This window comes from Rhinopithecus roxellana, chromosome 2 (assembly GCF_007565055.1).
Source record: "Rhinopithecus roxellana isolate Shanxi Qingling chromosome 2, ASM756505v1, whole genome shotgun sequence".
In the NCBI taxonomy this organism is placed as follows: Eukaryota; Metazoa; Chordata; class Mammalia; order Primates; family Cercopithecidae; genus Rhinopithecus; species Rhinopithecus roxellana.
Window position 1 is genome coordinate 107,733,803 of NC_044550.1, and position 26,418 is coordinate 107,760,220.

The 26,418-nt window shown below is 41.6% G+C and overlaps 1 protein-coding gene across 3 annotated transcripts; it reads right to left on the bottom strand.

The window, feature by feature from the left end:
- Positions 1–1,560: 1,560 nt before the first annotated feature.
- TLR3 (toll like receptor 3) lies at positions 1,561–26,380 on the bottom strand. Of its 3 annotated transcripts, none has more exons than XM_030926191.1 (6): positions 26,215–26,380; positions 18,195–18,417; positions 10,727–10,865; positions 8,087–8,278; positions 2,555–4,407; positions 1,561–2,013 (listed from the first exon to the last, which is right to left on the bottom strand). In XM_030926191.1, exons 2-6 carry the CDS (start codon positions 18,218–18,220, stop codon positions 1,785–1,787), a joined length of 2,439 nt encoding a protein of 812 aa, XP_030782051.1. In that variant the 5' UTR covers positions 18,221–18,417; positions 26,215–26,380; the 3' UTR covers positions 1,561–1,784. The 3 variants fall into 3 exon arrangements, with proteins under 3 accessions (XP_030782051.1, XP_030782039.1, XP_010376284.1); XM_030926179.1 differs by having other exon boundaries at positions 10,418–10,865; XM_010377982.2 differs by lacking the exon at positions 18,195–18,417 and having other exon boundaries at positions 10,418–10,865.
- Positions 26,381–26,418: the final 38 nt, after the last annotated feature.

The window sequence follows — 26,418 nt, forward strand, 5'->3', positions numbered from 1 at the left end:
AGGCGATCGAGACCATCCTGGCTAACACGGTGAAACCCCGTCTCTACTAAAAAATGCAAAAAAAAAAAAAAAAAAAAAAAAAAAAAAAAAAAAAAAATAGCCGAGCGAGGTGGCGGCGCCTGTAGTCCCAGCTACTCGGGAGGCTGAGGCAGGAGAATGGCGGGAACCCAGGAGGCGGAGCTTGCAGTGAGCTGAGATCCGGCCACTGCACTCCAGCCTGGGCGACAGAGCGAGACTCCGTCTCAAAAAAAAAAAAAAGAGAATAATGACTTATTTTAATCAAAGTTCCAAAATGTGACATCTCAAATGCTCCCTGAATTCAGCGGACAAATGAACATTTCAGGTATAGAAATTAATTCAGCCTTATAATTTCAGGTTTCTCTTTAAATAATGGAACTATAAATGTTTCAAAAAGCTATTCCAGTCTATTTCCAATAATCAGACTCTCTTTTATTGTAAAACTAAAAACTTTTTTGTTGTATTGTAAAACAAATGTAAAAAGGCTGGGCGTGGTGGCTCAGGCCTGTAATCCCAGCACTCTGGGAGGCCAAGGCGGGTGGATCACCTGAGGTCAGGTGTTCGAGACCAGCCTGGCCAACATGGCAAAACCCCATCTCTACTAAAAATACAAAAATTAGCCAGGCATGGTGGCATGTGCCTGTAGTCCCAGCTACTCGGGGCTGAGGCAGGAGAATCGCTTGAACCCTGGAGGTGGAGGTTGGGGTGGGCCAAGATTGGGCCACTGCACTCCAGCCCAGGCGACAGAGCCAGACTCCATCTCGAAAACAAACCAACAAATAAAAAACAAACAAAAAAATAAAAATAAAAATAGTCTTTCTGGCTAAGGACTACCTTATACATGGCATATTATTTTATGGTAAAATAATACATTCCTGTGAATATATTATACAGTGATCATCATCACTAATTATACAGGAATATCTAAGATGCTATTTATTATCATAATTTTCAAGATCAGGAGTCAAAGAATCCCAGTGAGCCCAAGTGATTTCGCCAATGCCATCTCCTGAGTCTGTAACCATGGGAGGAAGGTTCTGTTTCCACAAAGCCAGTTACTGATTAGCCTTCAGAAAGCAAGCCTGCCCACAATACTTATAGTAAGAGAATTGTTTCTACCCTCCCACAGCAGAAACTCGTATCCCAGGAAAATACAAGTTAATATTCATTCAAATAATCATCTCATTAATAAAAATGAATTGCAAATGTTTTCTGCCCTTGGGTATGCATATTAAAAAATATTTAACATTTAACAAAATCAACACTGAGACAAGTACTTACTAAAATACAAAGTTTTTCCATTGAAAAAATACTGTAATTAAACTTGTTAAAAACATGGGTATATATTTTACTCTTTTACAAAGGAAATAGCATTATACCCATTGAAACAATTATCTTTCTTCTAAGTGTATCTAAAAAACAAAAAGATCATCACAAACCCTCATATAACTCTAACTTTTCTTAAAATGAGGAATGTTTTAAAACTCCTTAAGTTGTCATAGGCTCAGTGGCCAATTGTATATTTATCAGTAGAGAATGTTCTTATGTGCTTCTATGTTTATTTTGGGTAAAATTTAGTCAGTCGTCAAAAATAGGCCTGAAATAAGGAGATACATTTTCCTAGAAGAGATATAATTGTGATAGAATATAATCACTTACAAATATGAATAAACAAATTATAACACCTTTATGGAAAACTTAAATTTGCCATGGAACTTTCTAAATAGAGAAAGTTTCTCCTTTGCTAATTGAATATTTAAATAAATTTAATGTACTGAGTTTTTGGATCCAAGTGCTACTTGCAGTTTATGATGAAAGGCACCTATCCGTTCTTTCTGAACTGGCCAGTTCAAGATGCAGCGAGATTTAAACATTCCTCTTCGCAAACAGAGTGCATGGTTCAGTTTATAATCTGGAATCTCCTCAAGGAAAATCAATATAATGGAATCCAGATTTTGTTCAATAGCTTGTTGAACGGCATGATGTACCTTGAATCTAAGTAAAGAAATGTATCAAAGAATTAATACACAGTTTTGAGCAGCCAGAAGCACCTACTATTTAAAATAGTCTGTAACAGAGTTTAAGCGGTTACTGAAACTCAGGGGTTTTTTTTCTTAATTTTATTTTTAAAATTCTTTGAGTTGTGAGTAATATTGGTAATATTTAAAAGTTTAATTGAAGCTGGGTGTGGTGGCTCACGTCTGGAATCCCAGAACTTTGGGAGGCAGGTGGGCAGATCACCTGAGGCCAGGAGTTCAAGACCAGCCTGGCCAACATGGTGAAACCTCATCTCTATTAAAACTACAAAAATTTGCCAGGCGTGGGGGCACGTGCTTGTAATCCCAGCTACACGAGAAGCTGAGGCAGGAGAATTACTTGAACCCGGGAGGTGGAGGCTGCAGTGACCTGAGATCACACCACTGCACTCCAGCCTGGGCAACAGAGTGGGACTCCATCTAAAAAAAATTTTAAAAATTTTTTTAAAAGTTTAATTGAACAGCAAGTACACACTTAAAATTTCACAATGTTTACCTACCTTTTGCATAATGGGTCTTTTAATAGATGGTGTGTTATAACAAAAATAATTTTTCTGCTTCTTTTGATGCTGTTAACAATTGCTTCCAGTTCAAAAACACCTGCCTCAAAGTCCCTTTCTTCCAGACAGAATTTGAGAGATTGGTCTTCCTTTTCCATTGAAGAGAAATGTTCCCAGACCCAATCCTTATCTTTATGGGCGTGAATTATATATGCTGCATATTCAAACTGTTCTGTCTGTCTGTCTATTTCTTTGAAACCAAGAACTCGATGTACTGAAACATTCCAGTAAAAAGATATCCTCCAGCCCTCAAAGTGGATGAGAAGTACAACAAAGATAAAAATCAACAGGATACTGGTACTGATCATGAAAAAGAGTTCAAAGGGGGCACTGTCTTTGCAGGATGATGTATCAAAAAGTCTCACTGGGAACCCATGATAGTGAGGTGGAGTGTTGCAAAGGTAGTGGCTTGACAGCTCAGGGATGTTGGCATGGGTCTTGTTAATCCAATTAACAAACCAGGCAATACTTTCACATGTGCAATCAAAGGGATTAAAGCGCATATCTAAGTTACTCAGGTTCCTGAAAGCTGGCCCAAAAACCTTCTTCTCAACTGATGTTATGAGATTCTTCTGAAGGTTCAATGACCTTAGAGACACCTGATTATCAAAGACAGATGCTGGAAGTGTGTTTAAATTATTCAATCCTAAATCGACAATCTTTAGTTCATATAAATCCTTGAAGACCTCAACTGGGATCTCGTCAAAGCCATTAGACTCCAAGTTAAGGATGTGGAGGTGAGACAGACCCTTTAGGAAATAAACAGGACCACCAGGGTTTGCGTGTTTCCAGAGCCGTGCTAAGTTGTTATGCTGCAAATCCAGAATTTCTAGTTTCTCAAGACCTTCCAACATGTCATCATTTATGTTGGCTATGTTGTTGTTGCTTAGATCCAGAATGGTCAAGTTACGAAGACGCTGGAATGGTGAAGGAGAGCTGTCCACATTTTTAAGGGCCACCCTTCGGAGCATCAGTCGTTGAAGGCTTGGGACCAAGGCAAAGGAGTTCTTAGTCAGTTGCAGATACTTGTTGTAGGAAAGATAGATTTCGAAAATATTTTCAAGCCCTCTCCATTCCTGGCCTGTGAGTTCTTGCCCAATTTCATTAAGGCCCAGGTCAAGTACTTCTAAGTGGCCCAACCAAGAGAAGGCACCACTCTCTATTTTTGAGATTTTATTCTTGGTTAGGTTGAGTATGTGTAAGGGAGAATGAGCAAGTGAGACAAATGTTTCATTTGTCAAAGTTTGCAAACTTGTAAAGGAGTTGGATAGACTTAAGTATTTCAGGTTTATCAATCCTGTGAACATATTGCTTTTTATGCCTGAAATATCATTATCTTCCATGTTAAGGTGCTCCAAACGTGTTAGCCACTGAAAAGAAAAATCATCAATCTTGGGAAGCGAAGCAAGGGAAATACTTTGTTTAGTAAAAGACCGTTTCAAATTCAGGTACCGCACATTGAAAAGCCCGTGCAAAGAGTGAGAGAACAAACGCTGTATATTATTATACTCCAGGAAGAAATATTCTAGATGTGGAAGCCAAACAAAGGAATCGTTACCAACCACATTTAAGTTGTTGTGGGAAAGATCGAGCATAGTGAGATTCGTCCACTTTAGTCCCAAGAAAGTTGTATTGCTGGTGGTGGACAGCTGGCTGTTACTCAGAGACAGATTCCGGATGCTTGTGTGTGCTAATTCCAAACATAGCTTCTCTGTGAGGCTGGGACCCAGCTGGACATTGTTCAGAAAGAGGCCCAATAATCTTCCAATTGCGTGGAAACACCCTGGAGAAAACTAAAGGTAGAAAAAAAGAGGTTAACAATCAAAAGCACAGACCCTGTAAGGCTGTTGAAAAGCTTAGATGCAGTTCTGTTGTTTTGTTTTTGTTTTTGTTTTTGTTTTTCCTGAGATGGAGTCTCACTCTGTCGCCCAGGCTCGAGTGCAGTGGTGCGATCTTAGCTCACTGCAGCCTCCGCCTCCCGAGTTCAAGCAATTCTCCTTCCTCAGCCTCCTGAGTTGCTGGCATTACAGGCGCCTGCCACCACGCCCAGCTAATTTTGTATTTTTAGTAGAGACGGGATTTCACCATGATGGCCAGGCTGGTCTGGAACTCCTGACCTCATGATCCACCCGCCTCGGCCTCCCAAAGTGCTGGGATTATAGGCATGAGCCACTGTGCCTGGCTCGATGCAGTTCTTTACTCCATCTCCACTCACCCTTCACCACATCCTGTGGGCAGAGCATTTCTCCCCCTTCCTCTAATGCACGAGTCCTTCCTTACTCGCAGCGCCCACCTCTTGCTGCAGCCTCTGACTCCCCTGGCCACTGGCTAGCTTTGCTCAGCATTCACAGCCTCAGCTTAGATGCCACCTTGTCAGGGAGCCTTCTCTGACCTTCCAGTCCAGGATCAATCTCCTGGTACTTTTTCTATATCACCATGAGAACAATTGCAATGAATAAACTGCTCATGAAGTCACTCCTGGGGCAGTTCCTGGTTCTGTCTTGGTGCCGCTGTTCTCAGTGAGCCTCATGCAGGGAAGGAGTGGATGGCTTTTATGATGAGGCGGTGGCGGCACCCTTTCCTTTCTGGAACTCCGAGCTCCAGCTCTCCCTCTCATCTTTCCAGCCAGATTTTCTCCTGACTTTATTTTACTGTTGTGTTTTTCCAACTCCCTTGTGCTCCGTCCCACACCCTTACCCGTGCCTTGGCTGTTCTGGGACTCACATCAGTGACAAGAGAACAGCAGGTGGGAGAGAAGGAATCCAGGGAGGATGGGGGCCAGTCCTGATGGTCAAAGTGCCAAGGGAGTAAAGGGCTCTGATTTCTTTTTCTTTTCTTTTCTTTTTTTTTTTTTTTCTGAGACAGAGTTTCGCTCTGTCCCCCAGGCTGCAGTGCAGTGGTGCGATCTCAGCTCCCTGCAACCCCCGCCTCCTGGGTTCAAGTGATTCTCCTGCCTCAGCCTCCTAAGTAGCTAAGATTAGAGGCGACTGCCATCACGCCTGGCTAATTTTTTTGTATTCTTAATAAAGACGGGATTTCACCATGTTGGCCAGGCTGGTCTCGAACTCCTGACCTCATGATCCACCCCCATTTCGACCTCCCAAAGTGCTGGGATTACAAGCGTGAGCCACCACACCCAGCCTGGAGGGGGCTCTGATTTGTAATGTGTCACTTGGGGGACAGTAGGGCTAATGGGAAAAAAGAGAAGTGTAGAAGAAAGGGTGCTTTATCATAAACAAATGAGTTAAAATGCAAAGCTGAAAATTATGAAATTAAGTATGATAAATCTACATGATAGCACTATTTTACAGGCAGTAAAATTTAGCTTTGAAATGATTCTTAATTGTATGGGAGATGTTCATGATATCATATTAAATCTAAAGAGCAGGAGACATCATGATCTTCGGAGGGCGATATAGCATAACTGTTAGGAGCAGGGCCTCCGGTCCCAGCGAGCCAGAAACCCAGCTCTGTCCCAGGTGGATCCTGTGGGGCCTGAGATATGTCACGTTAACTTTCTTCATCTCAGTTTCTTTTGTGAAAATGACAATTAAGAATAAGTTGATTAGGCCAGATGCGGTGGCTCACGCCTGTAATTCCAGCAGTTTGGGAGGCCGAGGCAGGCGGATCGCCTGAGGTCAGGAGTTCGAGACAGCCTGGCCAACACAGTGAAGCCCTGTCTCTACTAAAAATACAAAAATCAGCCGGGCGTGGTGGCGGGCACCTGTAATCCCAGCTACTCGGGAGGCTGAGACAGGAGAATAGCTTGAACCTGGGAGTTGGAGGTTGCAGTGAGTCCAGATCGTGCCACTGCACTCCAGCCTGGGCAACAAAGAGTAAAACTCAGTCTCAGCAAAGAAAAGAAAAGAAAAGAAAAGAAAGGAAAAGAAAAGAAAAGAAAAGAAAAGAAAAGAAAAGAAGAGTAAGTTGATTAAAAATACTATATACATAAAATATTTGTAAAAATTTATCACAGTACTTGACACACAGTTAAGTGCCTTAAGGATTTAAAAAAACAGTATGAATTTCAGTACAGTAAGAATTTAAGCTGTTGTTTTTCCTTATAATTATTTGGAGAAAAGCCAGGGATAAATGTACCCAAATGCTAACAGTGGTTGTTTCTGACTACGGGCATTTAAGTGATTTTTTTTTAAAATCACCCCTTATTATTATTGTTTCTCATTTATTGATATATTTAATGCCATTACTATAATAAATGTCTTAATCATAGAAAAAGCTGTTTAAAAAAATGAATAGCTTGCACAAAACATCTTAATATCTCAGGATAAATTTGTACGCCATTTATTTTTATGTCTGAAAATGAATAGAGTTGTAAGTAAGGATTTCTAGTAGTCTTGTAGCCTGGAACAAAATGAGTGTAAAATACAGACAACCTGTATATGAAAATGCAGAATCCTATTTAGGGAAAAGGAGTCAGTCGACAGGACCGAGAGAAAGCAAAAGAGCAGGTAAGTTATTTCTTTCTTCATGATCCAGGACACATAGCTCTCCTGTGCAAATAACTGACAATCTTCCTGTGCCCAGCTATCCCCAGGCCCCTGAGAGTTAACCCACTGCAACCTGGGTGCTGTCAGTGCTGCACAAAGCCCTCTTTAGCATAAACATAATCCTGTAAAATCCCAGCAAGCCTTTGTTTCTTTGCAATTAGCTTCCCTTGCTGAAATGCCCATTGCCTTCTCGCAATGTAGTTTCCTACTTCCACCGATAAACGTGCCTTTCTCCACCTACAACTGTCTTGGTAAATTTTTTTACCCCTGTGCCACCGGTCCAGATAGTTGTTGCTCCCCCGTGACAGAAAATGGTAAGCCTGGAGATCATGATTCCAAAAAGAGACAGTCCTGTCAGTTATTTAAGCTGACTTCATTGTAGGAAGGTTTTTATAACAACATAGTGCTGCTTATCATTTCCTGAGCCCTGCCTATGCCAGACACGGTCCTAAATTCTTTACCACACAGTCCTGTGAGGTAGAGTCATTATCACGCCGGAGGTAGAGCTAGGAGGCTGGAGAGGGAGAACTTGAATAACTTGCCTGATAACAGGATGGTTAAAAGACAAAGCCCAGAGACCAGGCCAGCGAATCCAACTGTGAACCTGGGGCTCTTGACCATCGCACTCTTTTATTAATAATTCTTTCAGAGAGTTTGCGTGACAGAGAGCACTATTTCCACTTTGCAAGTGAGGACACAGACTCAGAGAGGTTAAGGATGTTCCCAAGGTCATGGCACGGGGGTTCCACCCAGTACTGCAGGACTGCAGAGTCCCGTCTCCCAACCTCTCCTGGGGCTGCCTGAGCTCTCATGAGGGTGGTACCAATGCCCCCAAGCAGTAGGTGTGAAGGAATGCTGGAAGACAGACAAAGGCTAGAGAACATCAGATTCCTGTGTCTGTGATACAGATAGGGACTACCCACCTTCAAGACAGAATGCAAAATGATTTGACCTTACTTCTTACCTCTTTAATTTGATTCGATGACAACTCTAATTTTTTTAAAGATGAATTGGCAAGGATATCAAGTTCTTCACTTTTTAGCGCTTGGATTTTATTGTTTGATAATAAGAGCTCTTGGAGATTTTCCAGCTGAACCTGAGTCCCTAATTTTGTAGATGACAAGCCATTATGAGACAGATCTAACGTGATTAAATTCTGAAGGGAAAAAATCATAAGCACATGTTAGAGTCTTGATGTCAAAAACAGTTCTTTTAAATGTAAGTACATCTTAAAAATATTTCAACAACAAAATCAACACTTCTATTATTCTGTAGAATACTAACAGTAAGCATAATAAAAAATCTTTGCTCTGATTAATCTTTGTTATGTTATAATCTTTGTGATGGTTACCCTTGAAACCATTGTAGGAAGGATTTTATTTCTTACTTCAAGAATCATTTTATTTCTCTTACCAAAATAAGAAGGATTTAAGTTTATTTATGATATAAGGAACATTGCTAATTTATAAACTTATTTTTTGTTTTTTGTTTTTTTTTTTTTTGAGACGGAGTCTGGCTCTGTCGCCCAGGCTGGAGTGCAGTGGCCGGATCTCAGCTCACTGCAAGCTCCGCCTCCCGGGTTCACGCCATTCTCCTGCCTCAGCCTCCCGAGTAGCTGGGACCACAGGCGCCCGCCACCTCGCCCGGCTAGTTTTCTTTGTATTTTTTTAGTAGAGACGGGGTTTCACCGTGTTAACCAGGATGGTCTCGATCTCCTGACCTCGTGATCCGCCCGTCTCGGCCTCCCAAAGTGCTGGGATTACAGGCTTGAGCCACCGCGCCCGGCCTATAAACTTATTTTTCATAACCATTTAGTTATGATGCAACGATTTTCACGTGGCTTATCAAACACAGCGTCAGGCATTAACCTTGAAAATAAGTATCAGAAAAAAGAACCGAATGTTTTCTTAAAAAACATGAGTAGAATTTTGTCATCTATGGAATTTTAAACAGATTTTTATACTGAGAAAGATTCATAGTTATATAAATTTTGGATCATGACTAGTACAGAATATTAACTTTTGTTTGCTTTGTCGGTACTGTGGGATGTTTTATCACCCTTTGCTACTTTTGAATATGTACGCTTCAAATTCAGGCAAAAGGTAAGGAAAAGCTGATGATACCAGTTAAGGCAAAATCTAATGTAATCTCTATTAACGAGAAGCAGGTTTTTTAATTTAAGTCTTTACAAAAATAACATTTTACAATGACTTCTCTAGCAAGATTTTGAGGCCTTTGTATTCGAAGGTATTTCATCCACATTAGACTCTAAGAAGACCCAAGAGAAGATTTAAAATAGCCGGGGAGCAAATCACTTTATGTTTCACAGCATATTTACATTTGTAGACTATTCTTGCCATCTGAGGAAGAGCAATGCTCAATTTTTTACAAGGCCATAAAATGAAGTAACTTGAAAATCACTTTGGTTAAAGAAAAGTACTTAATAATTGCCTCAGATTTAGAAACAATAGCATGCGTTTTTTTTGTTTTCTTTTTTTTTTTTTTTTTTTTCTGGTGCTCTAAAGCATTGTAGGGTGAATATGGTTAACTGTGATTTATTGTATATTTTTTTAGATCTAGAAGAGGGTATTTTGAATGTTCATAACGCAAATGAGAAATATTTGAGATGATGGATATGATAATCACCCTGATTTAATCATTACACATTTTATACACATATTGAAAGATCTGCATTCTGTATCTCATAAACATGTGCAATTACTAAACATCAACTAAAAAGAAAAGAAAAAAAAAAAAAACTAAAATTCAAGCAAAGTGTTGAAAAGAAAAAGGTAGCCGTCATTGAAAAAGTGATACCACTATTGAACAAGTCATTGAAATAGCCATTGAGGAGATTTCTTAAACCAGGAGTAGGTAATTTTTAGTTGAACAATTCACTTGATCATTGTATCAATTTGTTAATTTTATTTAAGTCAGATTTGGACTCTAGACTTTTTTCATGACTTCACATACTAAACCAGCAGCATTGAAAGCTTAGTGTCCATGTTCTTATGGGATATTCTGATTCTTCTCTGTTCATTACTTGTACCTCTTGCATCTAAGTTCTGTTTCTAATGGGAAAAAGCGAGAGAGGCAAACATTGAAAATTAAGGATGAAATTGATTTAAGAGTATATTTTCTCTTTTGGAAGCATTTTCTATTATAATGGCAATATTTGTGGCAAATTGAATTAGATCAAATTTCTTCCTTTTTCTTACTTTGATGTTTAGATAGTAAGTCTAAGGATGGATAAGTGACTTAAAAACATTAGTAACAATAGACATTTTCATCTTACCTTCTGCTTTACAAAGGGATTATTTTTAATTTTCTGGATTGAGTTGGACATGAGATGGAGTTCCGTCAAATTCGTGCAGAAGGCAAAGGTTTTATCAGAAAGTTGAGATAGCTCATTGTGCTGGAGGTTCAAAACTTTTAACATGGGAAGTTTTTGGCACAATTCTGGCTCCAGTTTTGAGATGCTGTTAAATCCTACATCCAAGATAGTTAGTTGGCTATATCTTGTAAAATTGGCAGCTGGTAATCTTCTGAGTTGATTATGGGTAAGATTCAACACTGTTATGTTTGTGGGGAGGTCATCTGGTACCTGAGTCAACTTCAGGTGGCTGCAGTCAGCAACTTCATGGCTAACAGTGCATTTGTTGGTGGAGGATGCACACAGCATCCCAAAGGGCAAAAGTCCTCCCCAAAAGTAGATGTAAGGCAAAGTCTGTCTCATGATTCTGCTGTATAGAAGAAACATTAAAAAGTATGAGCAACATTAATAGCAGATGGCTTTCAAATGCATTGGTATATTCCTTGTAAAATATATCACCAAAATATGACTATGTATATTATTACTCATACTCTTATGCCCTACAGGTGCATATTATACAAGTAATACATCAAATAGAAACGTTTCAAACAGTACAGAAATGTAAAAAACAAAACATCCAAACTTCCTTCCCATCCTTCACCTTGATCCCAGTTGCAGCGGCAATGTCTCTCTTTTGATAGGTTCTCTCTGTAATTCTCATGATTACCTCCATAAACTTAATATTCTTGCCCTTCTGTTTCTTCATTTACTGATTTCACTATAAAGATAGGAATTTAATATATTTTTCCTTCATTCTCTTCACTTCTCTTTAGTTAATTTTGTTTGTTTGTTTTTGGTTTTGTTTTGTTTTGTTTTGTTTTTGAGATGGAGCCTCGCTCTGTCACCAGGCTGGAGTGCAATGGCGCAATCTCAGCTCACTGCAACCTCTGCCTCCCGGGTTCAAGCGATTCTCCTGCCTCAGCCTCCCGAGTAGCTGGGATTACAGGCGCCCGCCACCACTCCCGGCTAATTTTTGTATTTTTAGTAGAGACGAGGTTTTACCATGTTGGCCAGGATGCTCTCCATCTCTTGACTTCATGATCTGCCCACTTCAGCCTCCCAAAGTGCTGGGATTACAGGTGTGAGCCACTGTGCCCAGCCAGTTAATTTTTATTTTATTTAAAATAAATAAGTACATTTTTCTCCACATTTCTTCCATTCTTATATTACCTAAAACTGTCAGCTATAACATTGCTTGACATTGTCAAGATGTGAAATGTTAGCATGTTATCCTGAAACTGTGATTACATATGGGGTCCTTGGCCTACATCAATCCAGAAAATCTAAAGTCAGTAAATATCATTTACAATTTTAAAAATTGATTGTGTTTATTTATTCATTTTTAGAGACAGGGTCTCACTCTGTTGCCCAGGCTAGAGTACAGTGGTGCTATCACGGCTCACTGCAGCCTCCAACTCCTGGGCTCAAGGGCTCCTCCCACCGCAGCTTCCCAAATAGCTGGGACTACAGGCATGTACCACCACACCCAGCTAATTTTTTATTATTTTTTAAAATTTTATAGAGAGATAGGGTCTCACTATGTTGCCCAGGCTGGTCTCAAACTTTTGACATCAAGTGATCCTCTAGCATTGGCCTCCTAAAATGCTGGGATTACAGGCATGAACCAATGTGCCCAGCCTCAATCACAATTTTACAATCATATAAATAAATATTCACTGCAGATCACAATGTAACTGAAAAATTCTTATCACCTACTAATGTAGCCGTGGTAGTATCATAGTGCAATGCATTCCTCACATGTGTATAGTGATGCTGGTGTAAACAAACCTACTATACTACTAGTTATATAAAATATAGCACACACAACTATGTACAGTACATAGTAGTTGATAATGGTAATAAATGAATATGTTACTGATTTATGTATTTACTATACTTTTTATCATAATTTTAGAATGTACTCCTGCTTATTTTCTTTTTTAAGTTAACTGTAAAACAGCCTCAGGCAGGTCCTTCAGGAGGGATTCCAGAAGAAGGCGCTCTTCCCATAGGAGATGACAGGTCCCTGCATGCTGTGGCCCCTGAAGACCTTCCAGTGGGACGCGACATGGTGGAAGGCAGTGACATTGAAGATCCTGACTCTGAGCAGGCCTAGGCTAATGTGTGCGTTTCTGTCTTTGTTTTTAACAAAAACGTTTTAAAAGTTAAAAAAAAAAAAAAAAAGAAAATTAAAAACAGAAAAAAGCTTATAAAATAAGAATATAAAGAAAGAAAATACTTTTGTATAGGTGTACAATGTGTTTGTTTTAAAACAAGCATTATTACAAGAGTCAAAAGGTTTTGAAAAATTAAAACATTTATAAAGTAAAACAGTTATAGTAAGTTAATTATTATTGAAGAAAGTATAGTGTTTAAATAGGTTTAGTATAACCTCAGTGTACAGTGTTCATGACGTCTGCAGTGCTGCACAGCCACGTCCTAGGCCTTCACAGTCACTCACCACCCACTCACAGACCCACCCAGAGCCGCTGCCCGTCCTGCAAGCTCCATTTGTGCTAAGTGCCCTATGGCAGTGCCATTTGTAATCTTTCCTACCACATTTTCACTTACCTTTTTTATGTTTAGATACACAAGTACTTCCCATTGTGTTACAACTGCCTCCAGTATTCAGTGCAGTCACAGGCTGGCTGGCTGATTTTGCAGCCTGGGCGCCACAGGCCGTCCTATCTAGTTTTGTGTAAGCACTCCCTATTATGTTCCCACAAGGATGAAGTCCCCTAACAATGCATTTCTCAGAATGTATCTCCACAATTAAGCAACACATGACTCTGTTCTATTTTTTGGGGGTAAATTACTAGGATTGGAATGGCTGGGCCATTTGGTGAGGCCATTTGATTTTATGAGAAACTGCCAGATCTTTTGGGAAAGTATCGCACCACCAACTTCCCTGACAACATTTGGTGCCTATTTTTATTTAGTCTTTTTAGTCATTCTGGTGAGTATGTAGTGATAGCTAATTATGCTTGTAATTTGCATTTCCCTGCGGACTAATGATATTTAACAATTTTCATGTGCTTATTGTTCATTTATCTTCCCTTATATATTCAAATATTTTGTTCATCTATTCGATTGTTTCCTTTTTATTATTCTGTTGTAGGAATTTTTTGCATATCTCAGTATCAGTCCTTTGTCAGATTCCTATTTTGTAAATATTTATTCCCAGTGTGTGGGTTGCCTATTTATTTTCTTACTAATGTCTTCTTAATTATGATGAAGTCTAGCTTATCATTTTCTCTTTTATTTTTATTGTTTCTGTGTCTTCTCTAGAAACTTTTCCTACTCCCATTACTTAGATACTTTCCTCTAAAAAGCTTTATGGTGTTAGCTTTTATGTTAAGGTCTGTGATCTTCCCTAAATTAATTATTGTGTATGCATGAAGTAGGAGTCACAGTATTTTGTGTGTATACCCAGTCAGTCAGACCTTTATTTTTTTGAGATGGAGTCTCACTCTGTCACCCAGGTTGGAGTTCAGTGGCGCGATCTTGGCTCACTGCAGCCTCCACCTCCCAGGTTCAAGTGATTCTCCTGCCTCAACCTCCCGAGTAGCTGGAACTACAGGCACCCGCCACCATGCCCAGCTAATTTTTGTATTTTTAGTAGAGACGGGGTTTCACCATGTTGGCCAGGCTGATCTTGAACTCCTGACCTCAGGTGATCCACCTGCCTTGGCCTCCCAAAGTGCTGGAATTATAGGCGTGAGCCACGGTGCCTGGCCCAGTCAGGCCATTTTTTAAAGAGACTTTCTTTCCCCCACTGGATTGTTCTGTGCCTTCTTCCTTAGAAACTGAGTAAATGTTTTAAGTGACGGTCTATTTCTGGGCTGTCTACTCTCTTCCACTGAAACATTTGTCAGTTCTTAGGCCAATACCACATTGTTCAGATTACTTTAGCTTTATAACAAGTCTTAAAGTTCAAAGTGCAAAGCCTCCCATCTTGCTCTTCCTCTAGATCGCTTTTTCCGTGCTATGGTTGATGGAAATTATCCAATGTTGTGTATTCTTTATTATTAATTATTGCTTCTCACTAGAATGTGAAGCTGTAATAGTAGAGGACATAGTTCTTTTTCCATATGGTGTTGTCTGTGCCTAGAACAACGCCTGCCACTTTGTTGGCTCTGAAGAAGTAAATATATGTTGAATACATAGCTGATGTGGTTTGGCTCTGTGTCTCCACCCAAATCGCATGTAGAATTATAATCCCCAGTGTTGGAGGTGGGGGCTGGTGGGAGGTGACTGGCTCACAGGGCAGAGTTCTCACAGATGGTTTAGCACCACCCTCTCAGTACTGTTCTCCTGATAATGAGTGAGTGAATTCTTATGAGATTCGGTCCTTTAAAAGTGTGTGGTGGCCGGGCGCAGTGCTCACACCTGTAACCCCAGCACTTTGGGAGGCCAAGGCAGGCAGATCAGCTGAGACCAGGAGTTTGAGTCCAGCCTGGCCAACATGGTGTAACCCTGTCTCTACTAAAATACAAAAATTAGCTGGGCGTGGTGGCAGGCGCCTGTAATCCCAGCTACTGGGAAGGCTGAGTCAGGAGAATCGCTTGAACTACCGAGGCAGAGGTTGCAGTGAGCCGAGATCCCACCACATGGCACTCCAGCCTGGGCAAGGGAGCGAGACTCTGCCCCTGCTCCCCCCAAAATAATAAATAAATAAATAAATAAATAAATAAATAAATAAATAAAAGTGTGTGACGCCTTCTCCTTCTCTCTTCTTCCTGCTCTGGCCATGTGAAGGCTCCAGCTCCAGCTTTGCCTTCTGTGATGGGTAAAAGCTCTCTGAGGCTTCCCCAGAAGCAGAGGCTGCCATGCTGCCTGTACAGCTTACAGAACCATCAGCCAATTAAACCTCTTTCTTTATAAATGACGGGTCTCAGGTATTTCTGTAGAGCAATGTGAGAATGCGCTCATACGGTAGTTTTCCATGGGCATTTAATCAGCTCAGGAAAGCCACTCTTATCTCCATGCATTGTCACACTTTATTTTGGTGGGATGTGTACCCAATGTGATACTCTCTGGTGTGATCAAAACCTAATTTCAGATATTTTAAAAAATCAAATACACCCACAAACTATGGAGATGAAGCAATGGTAATGATATCTAAATAGATATTCCACAAGATCTAAAAGTCATGACACAAAAATTATTCCAGATAAGTTTCAGATAATAAAATCATCTTAGGTGACTAATCCTAGGAAAACAGAACTAATGAGAGTATTTAGAATTATTCTAATATACTTAAAAATAGTGATTTTACTAATATTCTAATTTAGTTCTCAGAAACAGAAAACAAAAAAAAAGCTGGCTTCCATAAACTAATATTCCCATCTCATGGCCTTTACAACTCTGGCACTAATCATTGTAGAGCTGTGCACATTCTTTATATCCACAGGCCATGAGGAATGCCACAGCCAGGCCAGCAAGGATGCAGGTGCATGAAGAATGCAGGGCTGGCAATGATGCCTCTTGAATGCCAGGGACCAGTTCCCCACCCCCACCCCCCTGATAGTCTCCCAAACCTCTCTTCCAGTTCCTCCAGAACTTCCTACCTCTACTTACCAACTCACAGGTAAAGTCCCTACGATACATTCTCCTTGCTTAGGAGAGAGGTACCCCTCTGGTAGGGCTCCGGCTAGAGGTCAGAATTGCTGAGGACTAATCCATTACAAAGCATATCCCTGAATGACTGAAGGACTTTCCCCATCTGAAGACATTTCATCAGTGGGCAAAGCTCACCTAATGCTAGGCAGGAGGAGTGAAAGAGGAACAAACTTGGAGAGAATCTTATGAAATTTCAGAATTGCAACCATGCACACAAAAATCCTAAAGCCTTCGTTTCCAAAGAAAAAATACCTTGATTAATAAAAACTTTTCATCAGTAACATGAACTGTTGCGGGAAGTCAGGGACCCCGAACGGGAGGACCAGCTGAAGCCGCGGCAGAAGAATATAAATTGTGAAGATTTCATGGACATTTATTAGTTCCCCAAATTAATACTTTTATAATTTCTTACACCTGTCTTTACTGTAATCTCTGAACATAAATTGTGAAGATTTCATGGACACTTATTACTTCCCCAATCAATATCCTTGTGTTTTCCTATGCCTGTCTTTACTTTAATCTCTTAATCCCGTCATCTTCTTCATAAACTGAGGAGGATGAATGTCACCTCAGGACCCTGTGATTGTATCAGCCGCACAAATTGTTTGTAGAGCACGTGTGTTTGAACAATATGAAATCTGAGCATCTTAAAAATAAAAGAACAGGATAACAGCGATGTTCAGGGAACAAGAGAGGTAACTTTGAACTGGCCGCCGGTGAGCCGGACGGAACAGAGCTATATTTCTCCTCTTTCATAAGTAAATAGGAGAAATATCACTGAATTCTTTTTCTCAGCAAGGAACATCCCTGAGAAAGAGAATGCACCCTGAAGGTAGGCCTATAGACGGCCCTTTTGGAAGCGTGTGCCGTCTTTTATGGTCGAAGCGGAAGGGATGCAATAAGCCCAGGTTTCCTGTAGCGCTCCCAGGCTGATTAGGATGAGGCAAATTCCCACCTAATAAATTTTGGTCAGACAGGTTATCTGCTCTCAAACCCTGTTTCCTGATAAGATGTTATCAAGACAATACATGCCCGAAACTTCATTAGCAATTTTAATTTCGCCTCATCCGGTGGTCCTGTGATCTCGCCCTGCCTCCATTTGCTTTGTGATATTTTATTACCTTGTGAAGTATGTGATCTCTGTGACCCACACCCTATTCGTGCGCTCCCTCCCTTTTGAAAATCGCTAATAAAAACTTGCTGGTTTTACCGCTCGGGGAATATCACGGATCCTGGTGACATGTGATGTCTGCCCCGGACACCCAGCTTTAAATTTCTCTCTCGTGTGCTCTTTCCCTTTATTTCTCAACCCAGCCGAGACACTTAGGAAACAGAAAAGCCCACGTTAAATATTGGAAGCAGGTTCTCCCGATATCTGGTGCCAATGTGGTCTTTCTTTTATCCTAAGTGCATGTGGGAACCTGACTCCCTTTGGCAGGTGCGGTGAGACGACATCGGCTTGGTTCACAGATACGTGTGTTCGACTCCCTGACGACTGGTGAGTAGTCTGTGTATGGTCCGGGTTAACTATGGGACACACGGAGTATAAAAATTATACCTATCTCTTCTATATTAAACTCTGGTTAAAACAAGGAATGATTTGGGTGCCCATGGAAAATATGGTCTCTCTATTCTGGGCGGTGGAAAAATACTGTCCTTGGTTTCCTAAAAAAGGAACCATATATGTAAAAGTATTGGATCTTTTTACAGCATTCCAGGACTTTGTCTCAACAGTGAATTGTGCTCCTGTCACTGCTTGGGATGACTGGGCCTTGGTGCCATCCCAATACCTCCTCAACTTTTCTCCCACACGGCCTTCGGTATCTGATCAGCCTCTCCATTCAGCTACTCCTCTTCCACCTAATGATGCTGAAAATTCAACGTCTAACTCTGGTGACTTTGGCTTAATGTTACCCCCTGATGATCTTCTTTTCACGAAGAGCCAGTACTTGCAACGCCCTTGGCCGTGACTCACACAGCCCAGGGCCATAGATATGCTAATTCGTCCCTCTTCAAACCTTTGCAGCATTTGCCTCTAGGTGTCACCTAATGGCTCCGGGACCAAACTACAATTTACCTGTAATTCTGCAGGCCTTCCCCCATCCACTTCAGCCCCTCACCCTCCTGTCGTTTCAGTTCCTCAACTGGTCACGTTGCCATCCCCTCAGGCTGCTTCTCTGTATCCTTCTCCACACATGGACGCCAGTAATCACCAGTATACTTCTGCTTCTTCTACTCCTTCAATTCCCCTTTCTCACACTCTCATTCTGGTCTGCGTTGATATGCGCCGCTCAATCTTACTTTAAAAAAAAAAAAAATTAAGGATGCTTGTACTCAGTACGGTCCTACTTCTCCTTATGTTAAAATGGTTTTGCAAACTTTTTGTACAGAGGTCACTTTGCTTCCTTTAGACTGGGACACTTTGACAAGCTGTTCTGACCCCATCTCAGCATTTACAATTTCGTACTTGGTGGTCAGAGGAGGCCTGTCTGCAGGCTCAGCTATATTGGACTAATGGCATTCTAGTTACTCAGGCTCAGCTCACAGGTTCCGATAGTTTCTCTGATACTTATGCCCAATTAGGCTTTGAAAAACTGTAGACTTTAACTCAATCAGTTTCTGAACAGTTACAGCTTAAAAATGTGGAACCCTCTCTTTCCCCCTGGAATTCTCTTGTGTTTCCAGTAAAAAAGAAATCAGGCAAGTGGCGGATGGTAACCGACTTAAGGGCCATTAACGCTGTAATGAAACCTATGGGGGCCATCCAACCTGGCTTCCCTGTCCCTGCTTCAATACCTAAACATTGGCCTCTCATAGTTACTGATCTTAAAGATTGGTTTTTTCATATTGCTTTACATGAATCGGATTGTGAAAAATTTGCTTTTACTGTACCATCTATCAACAGTCAGGAGCCTGCCGCTCGTTATCAATGGAAAGTACTTCCTCAGGGAATGCTGAATAGCCCCACAATCTGCCAGCTTTATGTTGGACAGGTGCTTTCACCGGTTCGAGCCCAATTTCCCCAGGCCTATATTCTTCATTATATTGATGACATTTTAATTGCTGCCCCCACTGATAAAGAATAAATTGACTGTTATCAAATTTTGAGCCGCCGTGTTACAGAGGCTGGATTACACACCGCCCAGGATAAAATTCAACAGACCACTCCTGTTCAATATTTAGAAATGATGGTCGAATAAACAACGCATCCAACCTCAACAAGTTCAAATTAGGAGAAATTCCTTAAAAACTTTAAATGACTTCCAAAAAATTTGGGGAACATTAATTATTTAAGACCTACTTTAGGCATTCCGACCTATGCACTGTTGAACTTGTTTTCTACTCTGCGGGGAGAGTCCCATCTCCGCAGTCCCCGGACTTTGACCCCTGAGGTTTCACTAGAACTGGAATCCATAGAGGAAAACCACCCAGTTATCTAGAGGACAGCCGTCTCAGCCTTTTCAGCTTCTGGTTTTCGCTTCATTACACTCCCCTACTGGACTAACAGTTCAACATAATGATTTAGTAGAGTGGTGTTTTCTTCCTCATTCTGTGTCAAAAACTTTGTCTGTCTATCTGGACCAAACTGCCATAATAATTGGCCAGGCTCAGTGTACAATACTTCAAATGTCTGTATTTGATCCGAATTTAATTGTAGTTCCTTTAAATCGGCTCAAAGTTCAGGCTGCCTTTCAACATTCAGCACTGTGGCAAATTCACTTGGCTGATTTTATTGGTGTTATTAACAATCATTATTCAAAAAACGAATTGTTTGATTTTATAAAAATGGCGTCTTGGGTGGTCCTTCGACTAACCAAAGATCAGCCCATTCCTGAGGCTGTTGCAGTGTTCACTGATGGCTCTAGCAATGGCAATGTCCTACAGACAAGCTTATTTCTACTTCTTATACTTCTGCTCAAAAGGCAGAGTTAATTGCTGTGATTACTGCCTTACAGGATTTCCCCAAATCTTTAAATATTGTCTCTAATTCTACTTAACATGGGAAAGAGGATGTGCTTGTGTTTCACCAGGAGATCGTCAAACAAAACCCACAGAGAAAAGACGTCTGTGTCAGAGACTGTCCTCAGACGTGGTGAGATCTGCGACGTCTGTGCCAGAGGCTGTCCTCAGACGTGGTGAGATCTGTGTCAGAGACTGCCCTCAGACATGGTGAGATCTGCCAGAGACTGCCCTCAGACGTGGTGAGATCTGCCAGAGACTGTCCTCAGACGTGGTGAGATCTGCCAGAGACTGCCCTCAGACGTGGTGAGATCTGCCAGAGGCTGCCCTCAGACGTGATGAGATCTGTGCCAGAGACTGCCCTCAGACGTGGTGAGATCTGTCAGAGACTGTCCTCAGATGTGGTGAGATCTGTGCCAGAGACTGCCCTCAGATGTGGTGAGATCTGTCAGAGACTGTCCTCAGACGTTGTGAGATCTGCCAGAGACTGTCCTCAGACGTGGTGAGATCTGTGCCAGAGACTGCCCTCAGACGTGGTGAGATCTGTCAGAGACTGTCCTCAGACGTGGTGAGATCTGCCAGAGACTGTCCTCAGACGTGGTGAGATCTGCCAGAGACTGCCCTCAGACGTGGTGAGATCTGTGCCAGAGACTGCCCTCAGACGTGGTGAGATCTGTCAGAGACTGTCCTCAGATGTGGTGAGATCTGTGCCAGAGACTGCCCTCAGATGTGGTGAGATCTGTCAGAGACTGTCCTCAGACGTTGTGAGATCTGCCAGAGACTGTCCTCAGACGTGGTGAGATCTGTGCCAGAGACTGCCCTCAGACGTGGTGAGATCTGTCAGAGACTGTCCTCAGACGTGTGAGATCTGCCAGAGACTGCCCTCAGACGTGGTGAGATCTGTGCCAGAGACTGCCCTCAGACGTGGTGAGATCTATCAGAGACTTCCCTCAGACGTGGTGAGATCTGCCAGAGACTGCCCTCAGACGCGGTGAGATCTGTCAGAGACTGCCCTCAGACGCGGTGAGATCTGTGTCAGAGACTGCCCTCAGACGCGGTGAGATCTGTGCCAGAGACTGTCCTCAGACGCGGTGAGATCTGTGCCAGAGACTGCCCTCAGACGTGGTGAGATCTGTGTCAGAGACTGCCCTCAGACGTGGTGAGATCTGTCAGAGACTGCCCTCAGACGTGGTGAGACCTGTGCCAACTTCTTAGAAGCTGGCACACAATCACAATGGGTCTAATTCTATCCTCCTGATGGCAATGGAGACTTATCTAACTAATCCCACTTCTAATTACCTTTCTTTTTCTCCTTACAAACCTAAAAATCTTACCATTTCTATTAGCCTAAAAATAATATCCCTCTGTTTTTCTCTTCCTCCTTCAGCACTCAATCTCACTTATAATGGGTTTTATTTAATGATTCTCCTCTTTATACTTTCTGTCTCACCAGTTTCCTCTCACACTGATTTACCTGCTACACATAATCATTCTTATTGGGCTTATGTGCCTTTTCCTCCACTTATTTGACCTCTCACCTGGATGGATGCTCCTGCGGAAATCTACACTAATGATAGCGTGTGGATGCCTGGAGCTACAGATGACCATTGGCCTGCTCAACCAGGAGAAGAAGGCACTGCTTTTAATGTTACCATGGGTTACAAATACCCCACTCTGTGCCTCGGACATGTACCCGGTTGTCTTCATCTAGAAACTCAAGTCTGGACCGCTTATCTTCCGGAGAGATCAGCTACAGAGGAACCAGGACATTTGGTCTCTGGCCTCTCCCTTTCTCCTTTAAAACAAATGAAAGGGGGGGTAATGGGAGATGCCCCATACTTTCAATACAAACCTGCAGAAAAACCATGTTCTAAAAATTTTGAGGGTCCATCTAAAACTTTAATTTGGGAAGATTGTGTTAACTCACATGCAGTAGTATTAAAAAATGACTCATATGGTTTAGTAATAGACTGGGCACCAAAGGGCTATTTAAAAAACCATTGCTCCTCTGGCAGAAAGGAACGCCTGGAGGCTACGTATTTTATTTCTTATTGGCGGAATGAGAATCATCGTTCTACTTTGCATAGGAGGTTCAGCTCATTCTTTCCCTTAAAATGGGAAGATAAAGGCATTACCCCACTGAGGCCTCGTATGATACTCCTCATTCTGAGCCCAGAATACCCAGAACTTTGGAAATTGGCTATTGCCATGTCTGGACTGCGCGAATGAGAAGGGGAAACTCTTCTGTCTGTTGTCCCCACTACTGCTCCAGTCTCTCAGTATCAGCGTAGATCCAGACATTCTGCTTTACTTACCTCCAACCTGTCTGTTCCCATACAGAGTTGTGTTAAGCCTCCTCACATGCTGTTAGTGGGAAATATAAAAATTTGGACGAACAATCAAACTGTCCAATGCATTAATTGTCATTTGTACACTTGTATTAACTCCCATTGTGACTCCAGGAAAAGTGTAATGTTAGTTCAAGCTCGAGAAGGAATCTGGATTCGAGTAACTTTGCCCAGACCTTGGGAATCCTCTCCCTCGATACATTTAATTAATGAAGTGTTACAGCGAATTCTAAAAAGATCTAAGAGATTTGTTTTCACTTTAATCGCTGTGATCATTATAGTCACTGCACTGGCCACCACTGCCGGAATGGCATTACGTCAATCTATTTAAACGGCTCATTTTGTTAATGATTGACAAGCCAATTCCACCCAAATGTGGAATTCTCAACAAGGCATTGATCAAAAATTGGCTAATCAAATTAATGATTTAAGACAGTCTGTTATTTGGCTTGGAGATCAGGTTGTGAGTCTCGAACATCGCATGCAAATGCAGTGCGACTGGAATACTTCTGATTTCTGTATCACCCCGTATTCCTTTAATGAGACTGATCATTCACAGGAAATGGTCAAGGACACCTTCTGGGAAGGGAAGATAATTTATCATTGGACATAACTAAATTAAAGAAACAAATTTTTGAAGGCTCTCAAGCTCACTTGTCCATTGTGCAGGGAGCTGAGGCCTTAGATCAGGTGGCGGAAAATCTTTATGGATTGAACCCCACGACTTGGATCAAGTCTACTGGGGGCTCTATTGTGGTGAAGTTTGGAATTACGTTTCTCTGTTTAAGTGACTTGTTTTTAGTGTGCCGGGCCAGTCAAAGAATCCGTGTCAAAATCGAGAGAACGAACAAGCCTTCATCGCCAAGGCACATTTATATAAAAAGAAAGGGAGAGATGTTGTGGGAAGTCAGGGACCCCGAACGGAGGGACCGGCTGAAGTCACGGCAGAAGAGTATAAATTGTGAAGATTTCATGGACATTTTTAGTTCCCCAAATTAATAATTTTATAATTTCTTACACCTGTCTTTACTGTAATCTCTGAACATAAATTGTGAAGATTTCATGGACACTTATCACTTCCCCAGTCAATACCCCTGTGTTTTCCTATGCCTGTCTTTACTTTAATCTCTTAATCCTGTCATTCTCCTCTTCATAAACTGAGGAGAATGAATGTCACCTCAGGACCCTGTGATTGTATCAGCCGCACAAATTGTTTGTAGAGCACGTGTGTTTGAACAATATGAAATCTGGGCATCTTAAAAAAAAATAGAACAGGATAACAGCAAACAAGAGACGGTAACAAGAACTGGCCGCTGGTGAGCTGGACAGAACAGAGCTATATTTCTCCTCTTTCATAAGCAAATAGGAGAAATACCGCTGAATTCTTTTTCTCAGCAAGGAACATCCCTGAGAAAGAGAATGCGCCCTGAGGGTAGGCCTATAAAGGGCTCCTTTGGACGCGTGTGCCGTCTTTTATGGTCGAAGCGGAAGGGATGAAATAAGCCCCGGTCTCCTGTAGAGCTCCCAGGCTGATTAGGATGAGGAAATTCCCACCTAGTACATTTTGGTCAGACAAGTTATCTGCTCTCAAACCCTGTTTCCTCATAAGATGTTATCAACGACAATGCGTGCCCGAAACTTCATTAGCAATTTTAATTTTGTCCCATCCTGTGGTCCTGTGATCTCGCCCTGCCTCCGTTTGCTTTGTGATATTTTATTACCTTGTGAAGTATGTGATCTCTGTGACCCACACCCTATTCATGCACTCCCTCCCCTTTTGAAAATCGCTAATGAAAGCTTGCTGGTTTTACGGCTCAGGGAGCATCACGGATCCTGCCGACATTTGATGTCTCCCCTGGACACCCAGCTTTAAATTTCTCTCTTGTGCTCTTTCCCTTTATTTCTCAACCCAGCCGAGACACTTGGGAAATAGAAAAGAACCCAGATTAAACATCAGGAGAAGGTTCTCCCAATAATGAACCACTGGAAAACAATAGAGATAAGCTTTCCAAACATTTAGAGAAAATTATTTTGAATTTAAAATTTCATATCCAGGCAAGGGGGATAGTGGCTCATCCCTGTAATCCCAGCACTTCAGAAGGTATAGGCGGAAGGATACTTGAGACCAGGAGTTCAAGACCAGCCTGGGCAACATAGTGAGACCCCATATCTACCAAAAAAAAATTAGAAATTAGCCAAGTGTGGTGGCACAAGCCTGTAGTTCCAGCTACTTTGGACGCTGAGGCAGGAGGATTGCTTGAGCCCAGGGGGTTAAGGCTGCAATGAATCATGATCACACCACTGCACTCCAGCCTGGGCAACAGAGCAAGACCCTCTCTCTAAAAAACAAGAAAATTACCTTTGGCCAGGCCAGGAAAATTACCTGTGGCTCATGCCTGTAATCCCATCACTTTAGGAAGCTGAGCTGGAGGATCCCTTGAGCCCAGGAGTTTGGGACCAGCCTGGGCAACATAGGGAAACCTCATCTCTACCAAAAATCTTTTAAAAATTAGCTGGGCATAGTGATCCACACCTGTGGTCCCAGCTACTCGGGACACTGAGGTGTGAGAATTGCTTGAGCCAGGGAGGTCAAGGCTGCAGTAAGCCACAATCATGCCACTGTACTTTAGCCTGGGCAACACAGCAAGACCTTGTCTCTAAGTCAATAAATGAAATGAAATGAAATAAAATTTCACATCCACCTGAATAACTAAAGAAAAAGGTATGAGTATTTTGAGATATGCTAAAATGCAGTAAGTTTATAGCCATATGATCTGTATGAAAATGTTATTCTAGGACATGCTTCAGTAAAACAAGCAAAAATGCAGTTAAAGGATGAAATGAGAGTGAAGAAAAAGTTGCTGTTGAATGAGATCTAACAGAAATAAAGAAAATGAAGAAGCAATTAAAAAGAGACTCACTTGGCCTTAGACTTTTGGAAATATTTTGTAAGACCACATGGAATTCACATTCTTTGTCCAAGTGAGAGACAATGTTGCCTAATGGTTAGGACATGGGGTCTGGAGCCAGACTACCTGGAGTTAACCACTATTCATAGTTTGATTTGTAAACTTTGCAACCTTTGTATTAGGTTAATACATAGGCACGCCCCTGTGCAGACACATACCAGCACATAATCATCTGTAAACCTGGGAGTCAACTTGCTGAAGCCAACTCCATTTTCACCCGAGTACCCACAATTGCCAATGCCAGTTTCTGATCTTCCTGTACACCTGAACATCTTTCCACTTCCCAACTTCTTCCATTATCCTTCATTAGGTGAAAGAAAGCCATTTACTTACTCCTAGGCACACCTGAATGTTCTCTCCTATCCAAGACATTGTCATACAATGCCAGCTCTTGTTTCCCCTCCTGCCAATAAAACTAACAAAAGGGGACGCGCTCTTTTAACCTCTTGGAGTTTTGTTTTTTTAAGGTAAAGATGTGATTTGTTAAAAAGGTGTTGCAAAATGATTTCCATAGCTTCCCTAATGTGTTTTTTCCAGGTACAGAATGCTACAGAGGAAAAAAATTAAATACTGCATAAATATATGATCAAATTAACCAGATATTGGTGCTTTTACTTGTATTCAGAGTTATACCCTTCTCCCAAGCCCATGTCACCTCCTGATTCTTCCACTTTCCTTCCTGAATGATTCTGACTGGATTTCAAGCACCAGATCAAAGAAAGACCAAAGAAGGTTAAAACTACACACATTCTACTAACGAACTCTACTCAGCAAGAGAGACCCTGCCCAGTAAGAACGTGAAATGAACACCTTCACTTACCTGGATGACTGCTGGCCATTCCTTTTTTCTTTAGTCCAAATCCAGACATTTCATCAGGGAAGTGTGTGGCAAATAGGCGGCACTCTCGAAAGTGAAAGTAAAGCTTGAAGAAAATGCTTTTATGTTTGGTGCGTTCCAAGAAGGGCAAAGGGAGAAAACAAAAACAATCTCCAACACCCCAGAGACGTGTTTCAAACCGCTTCT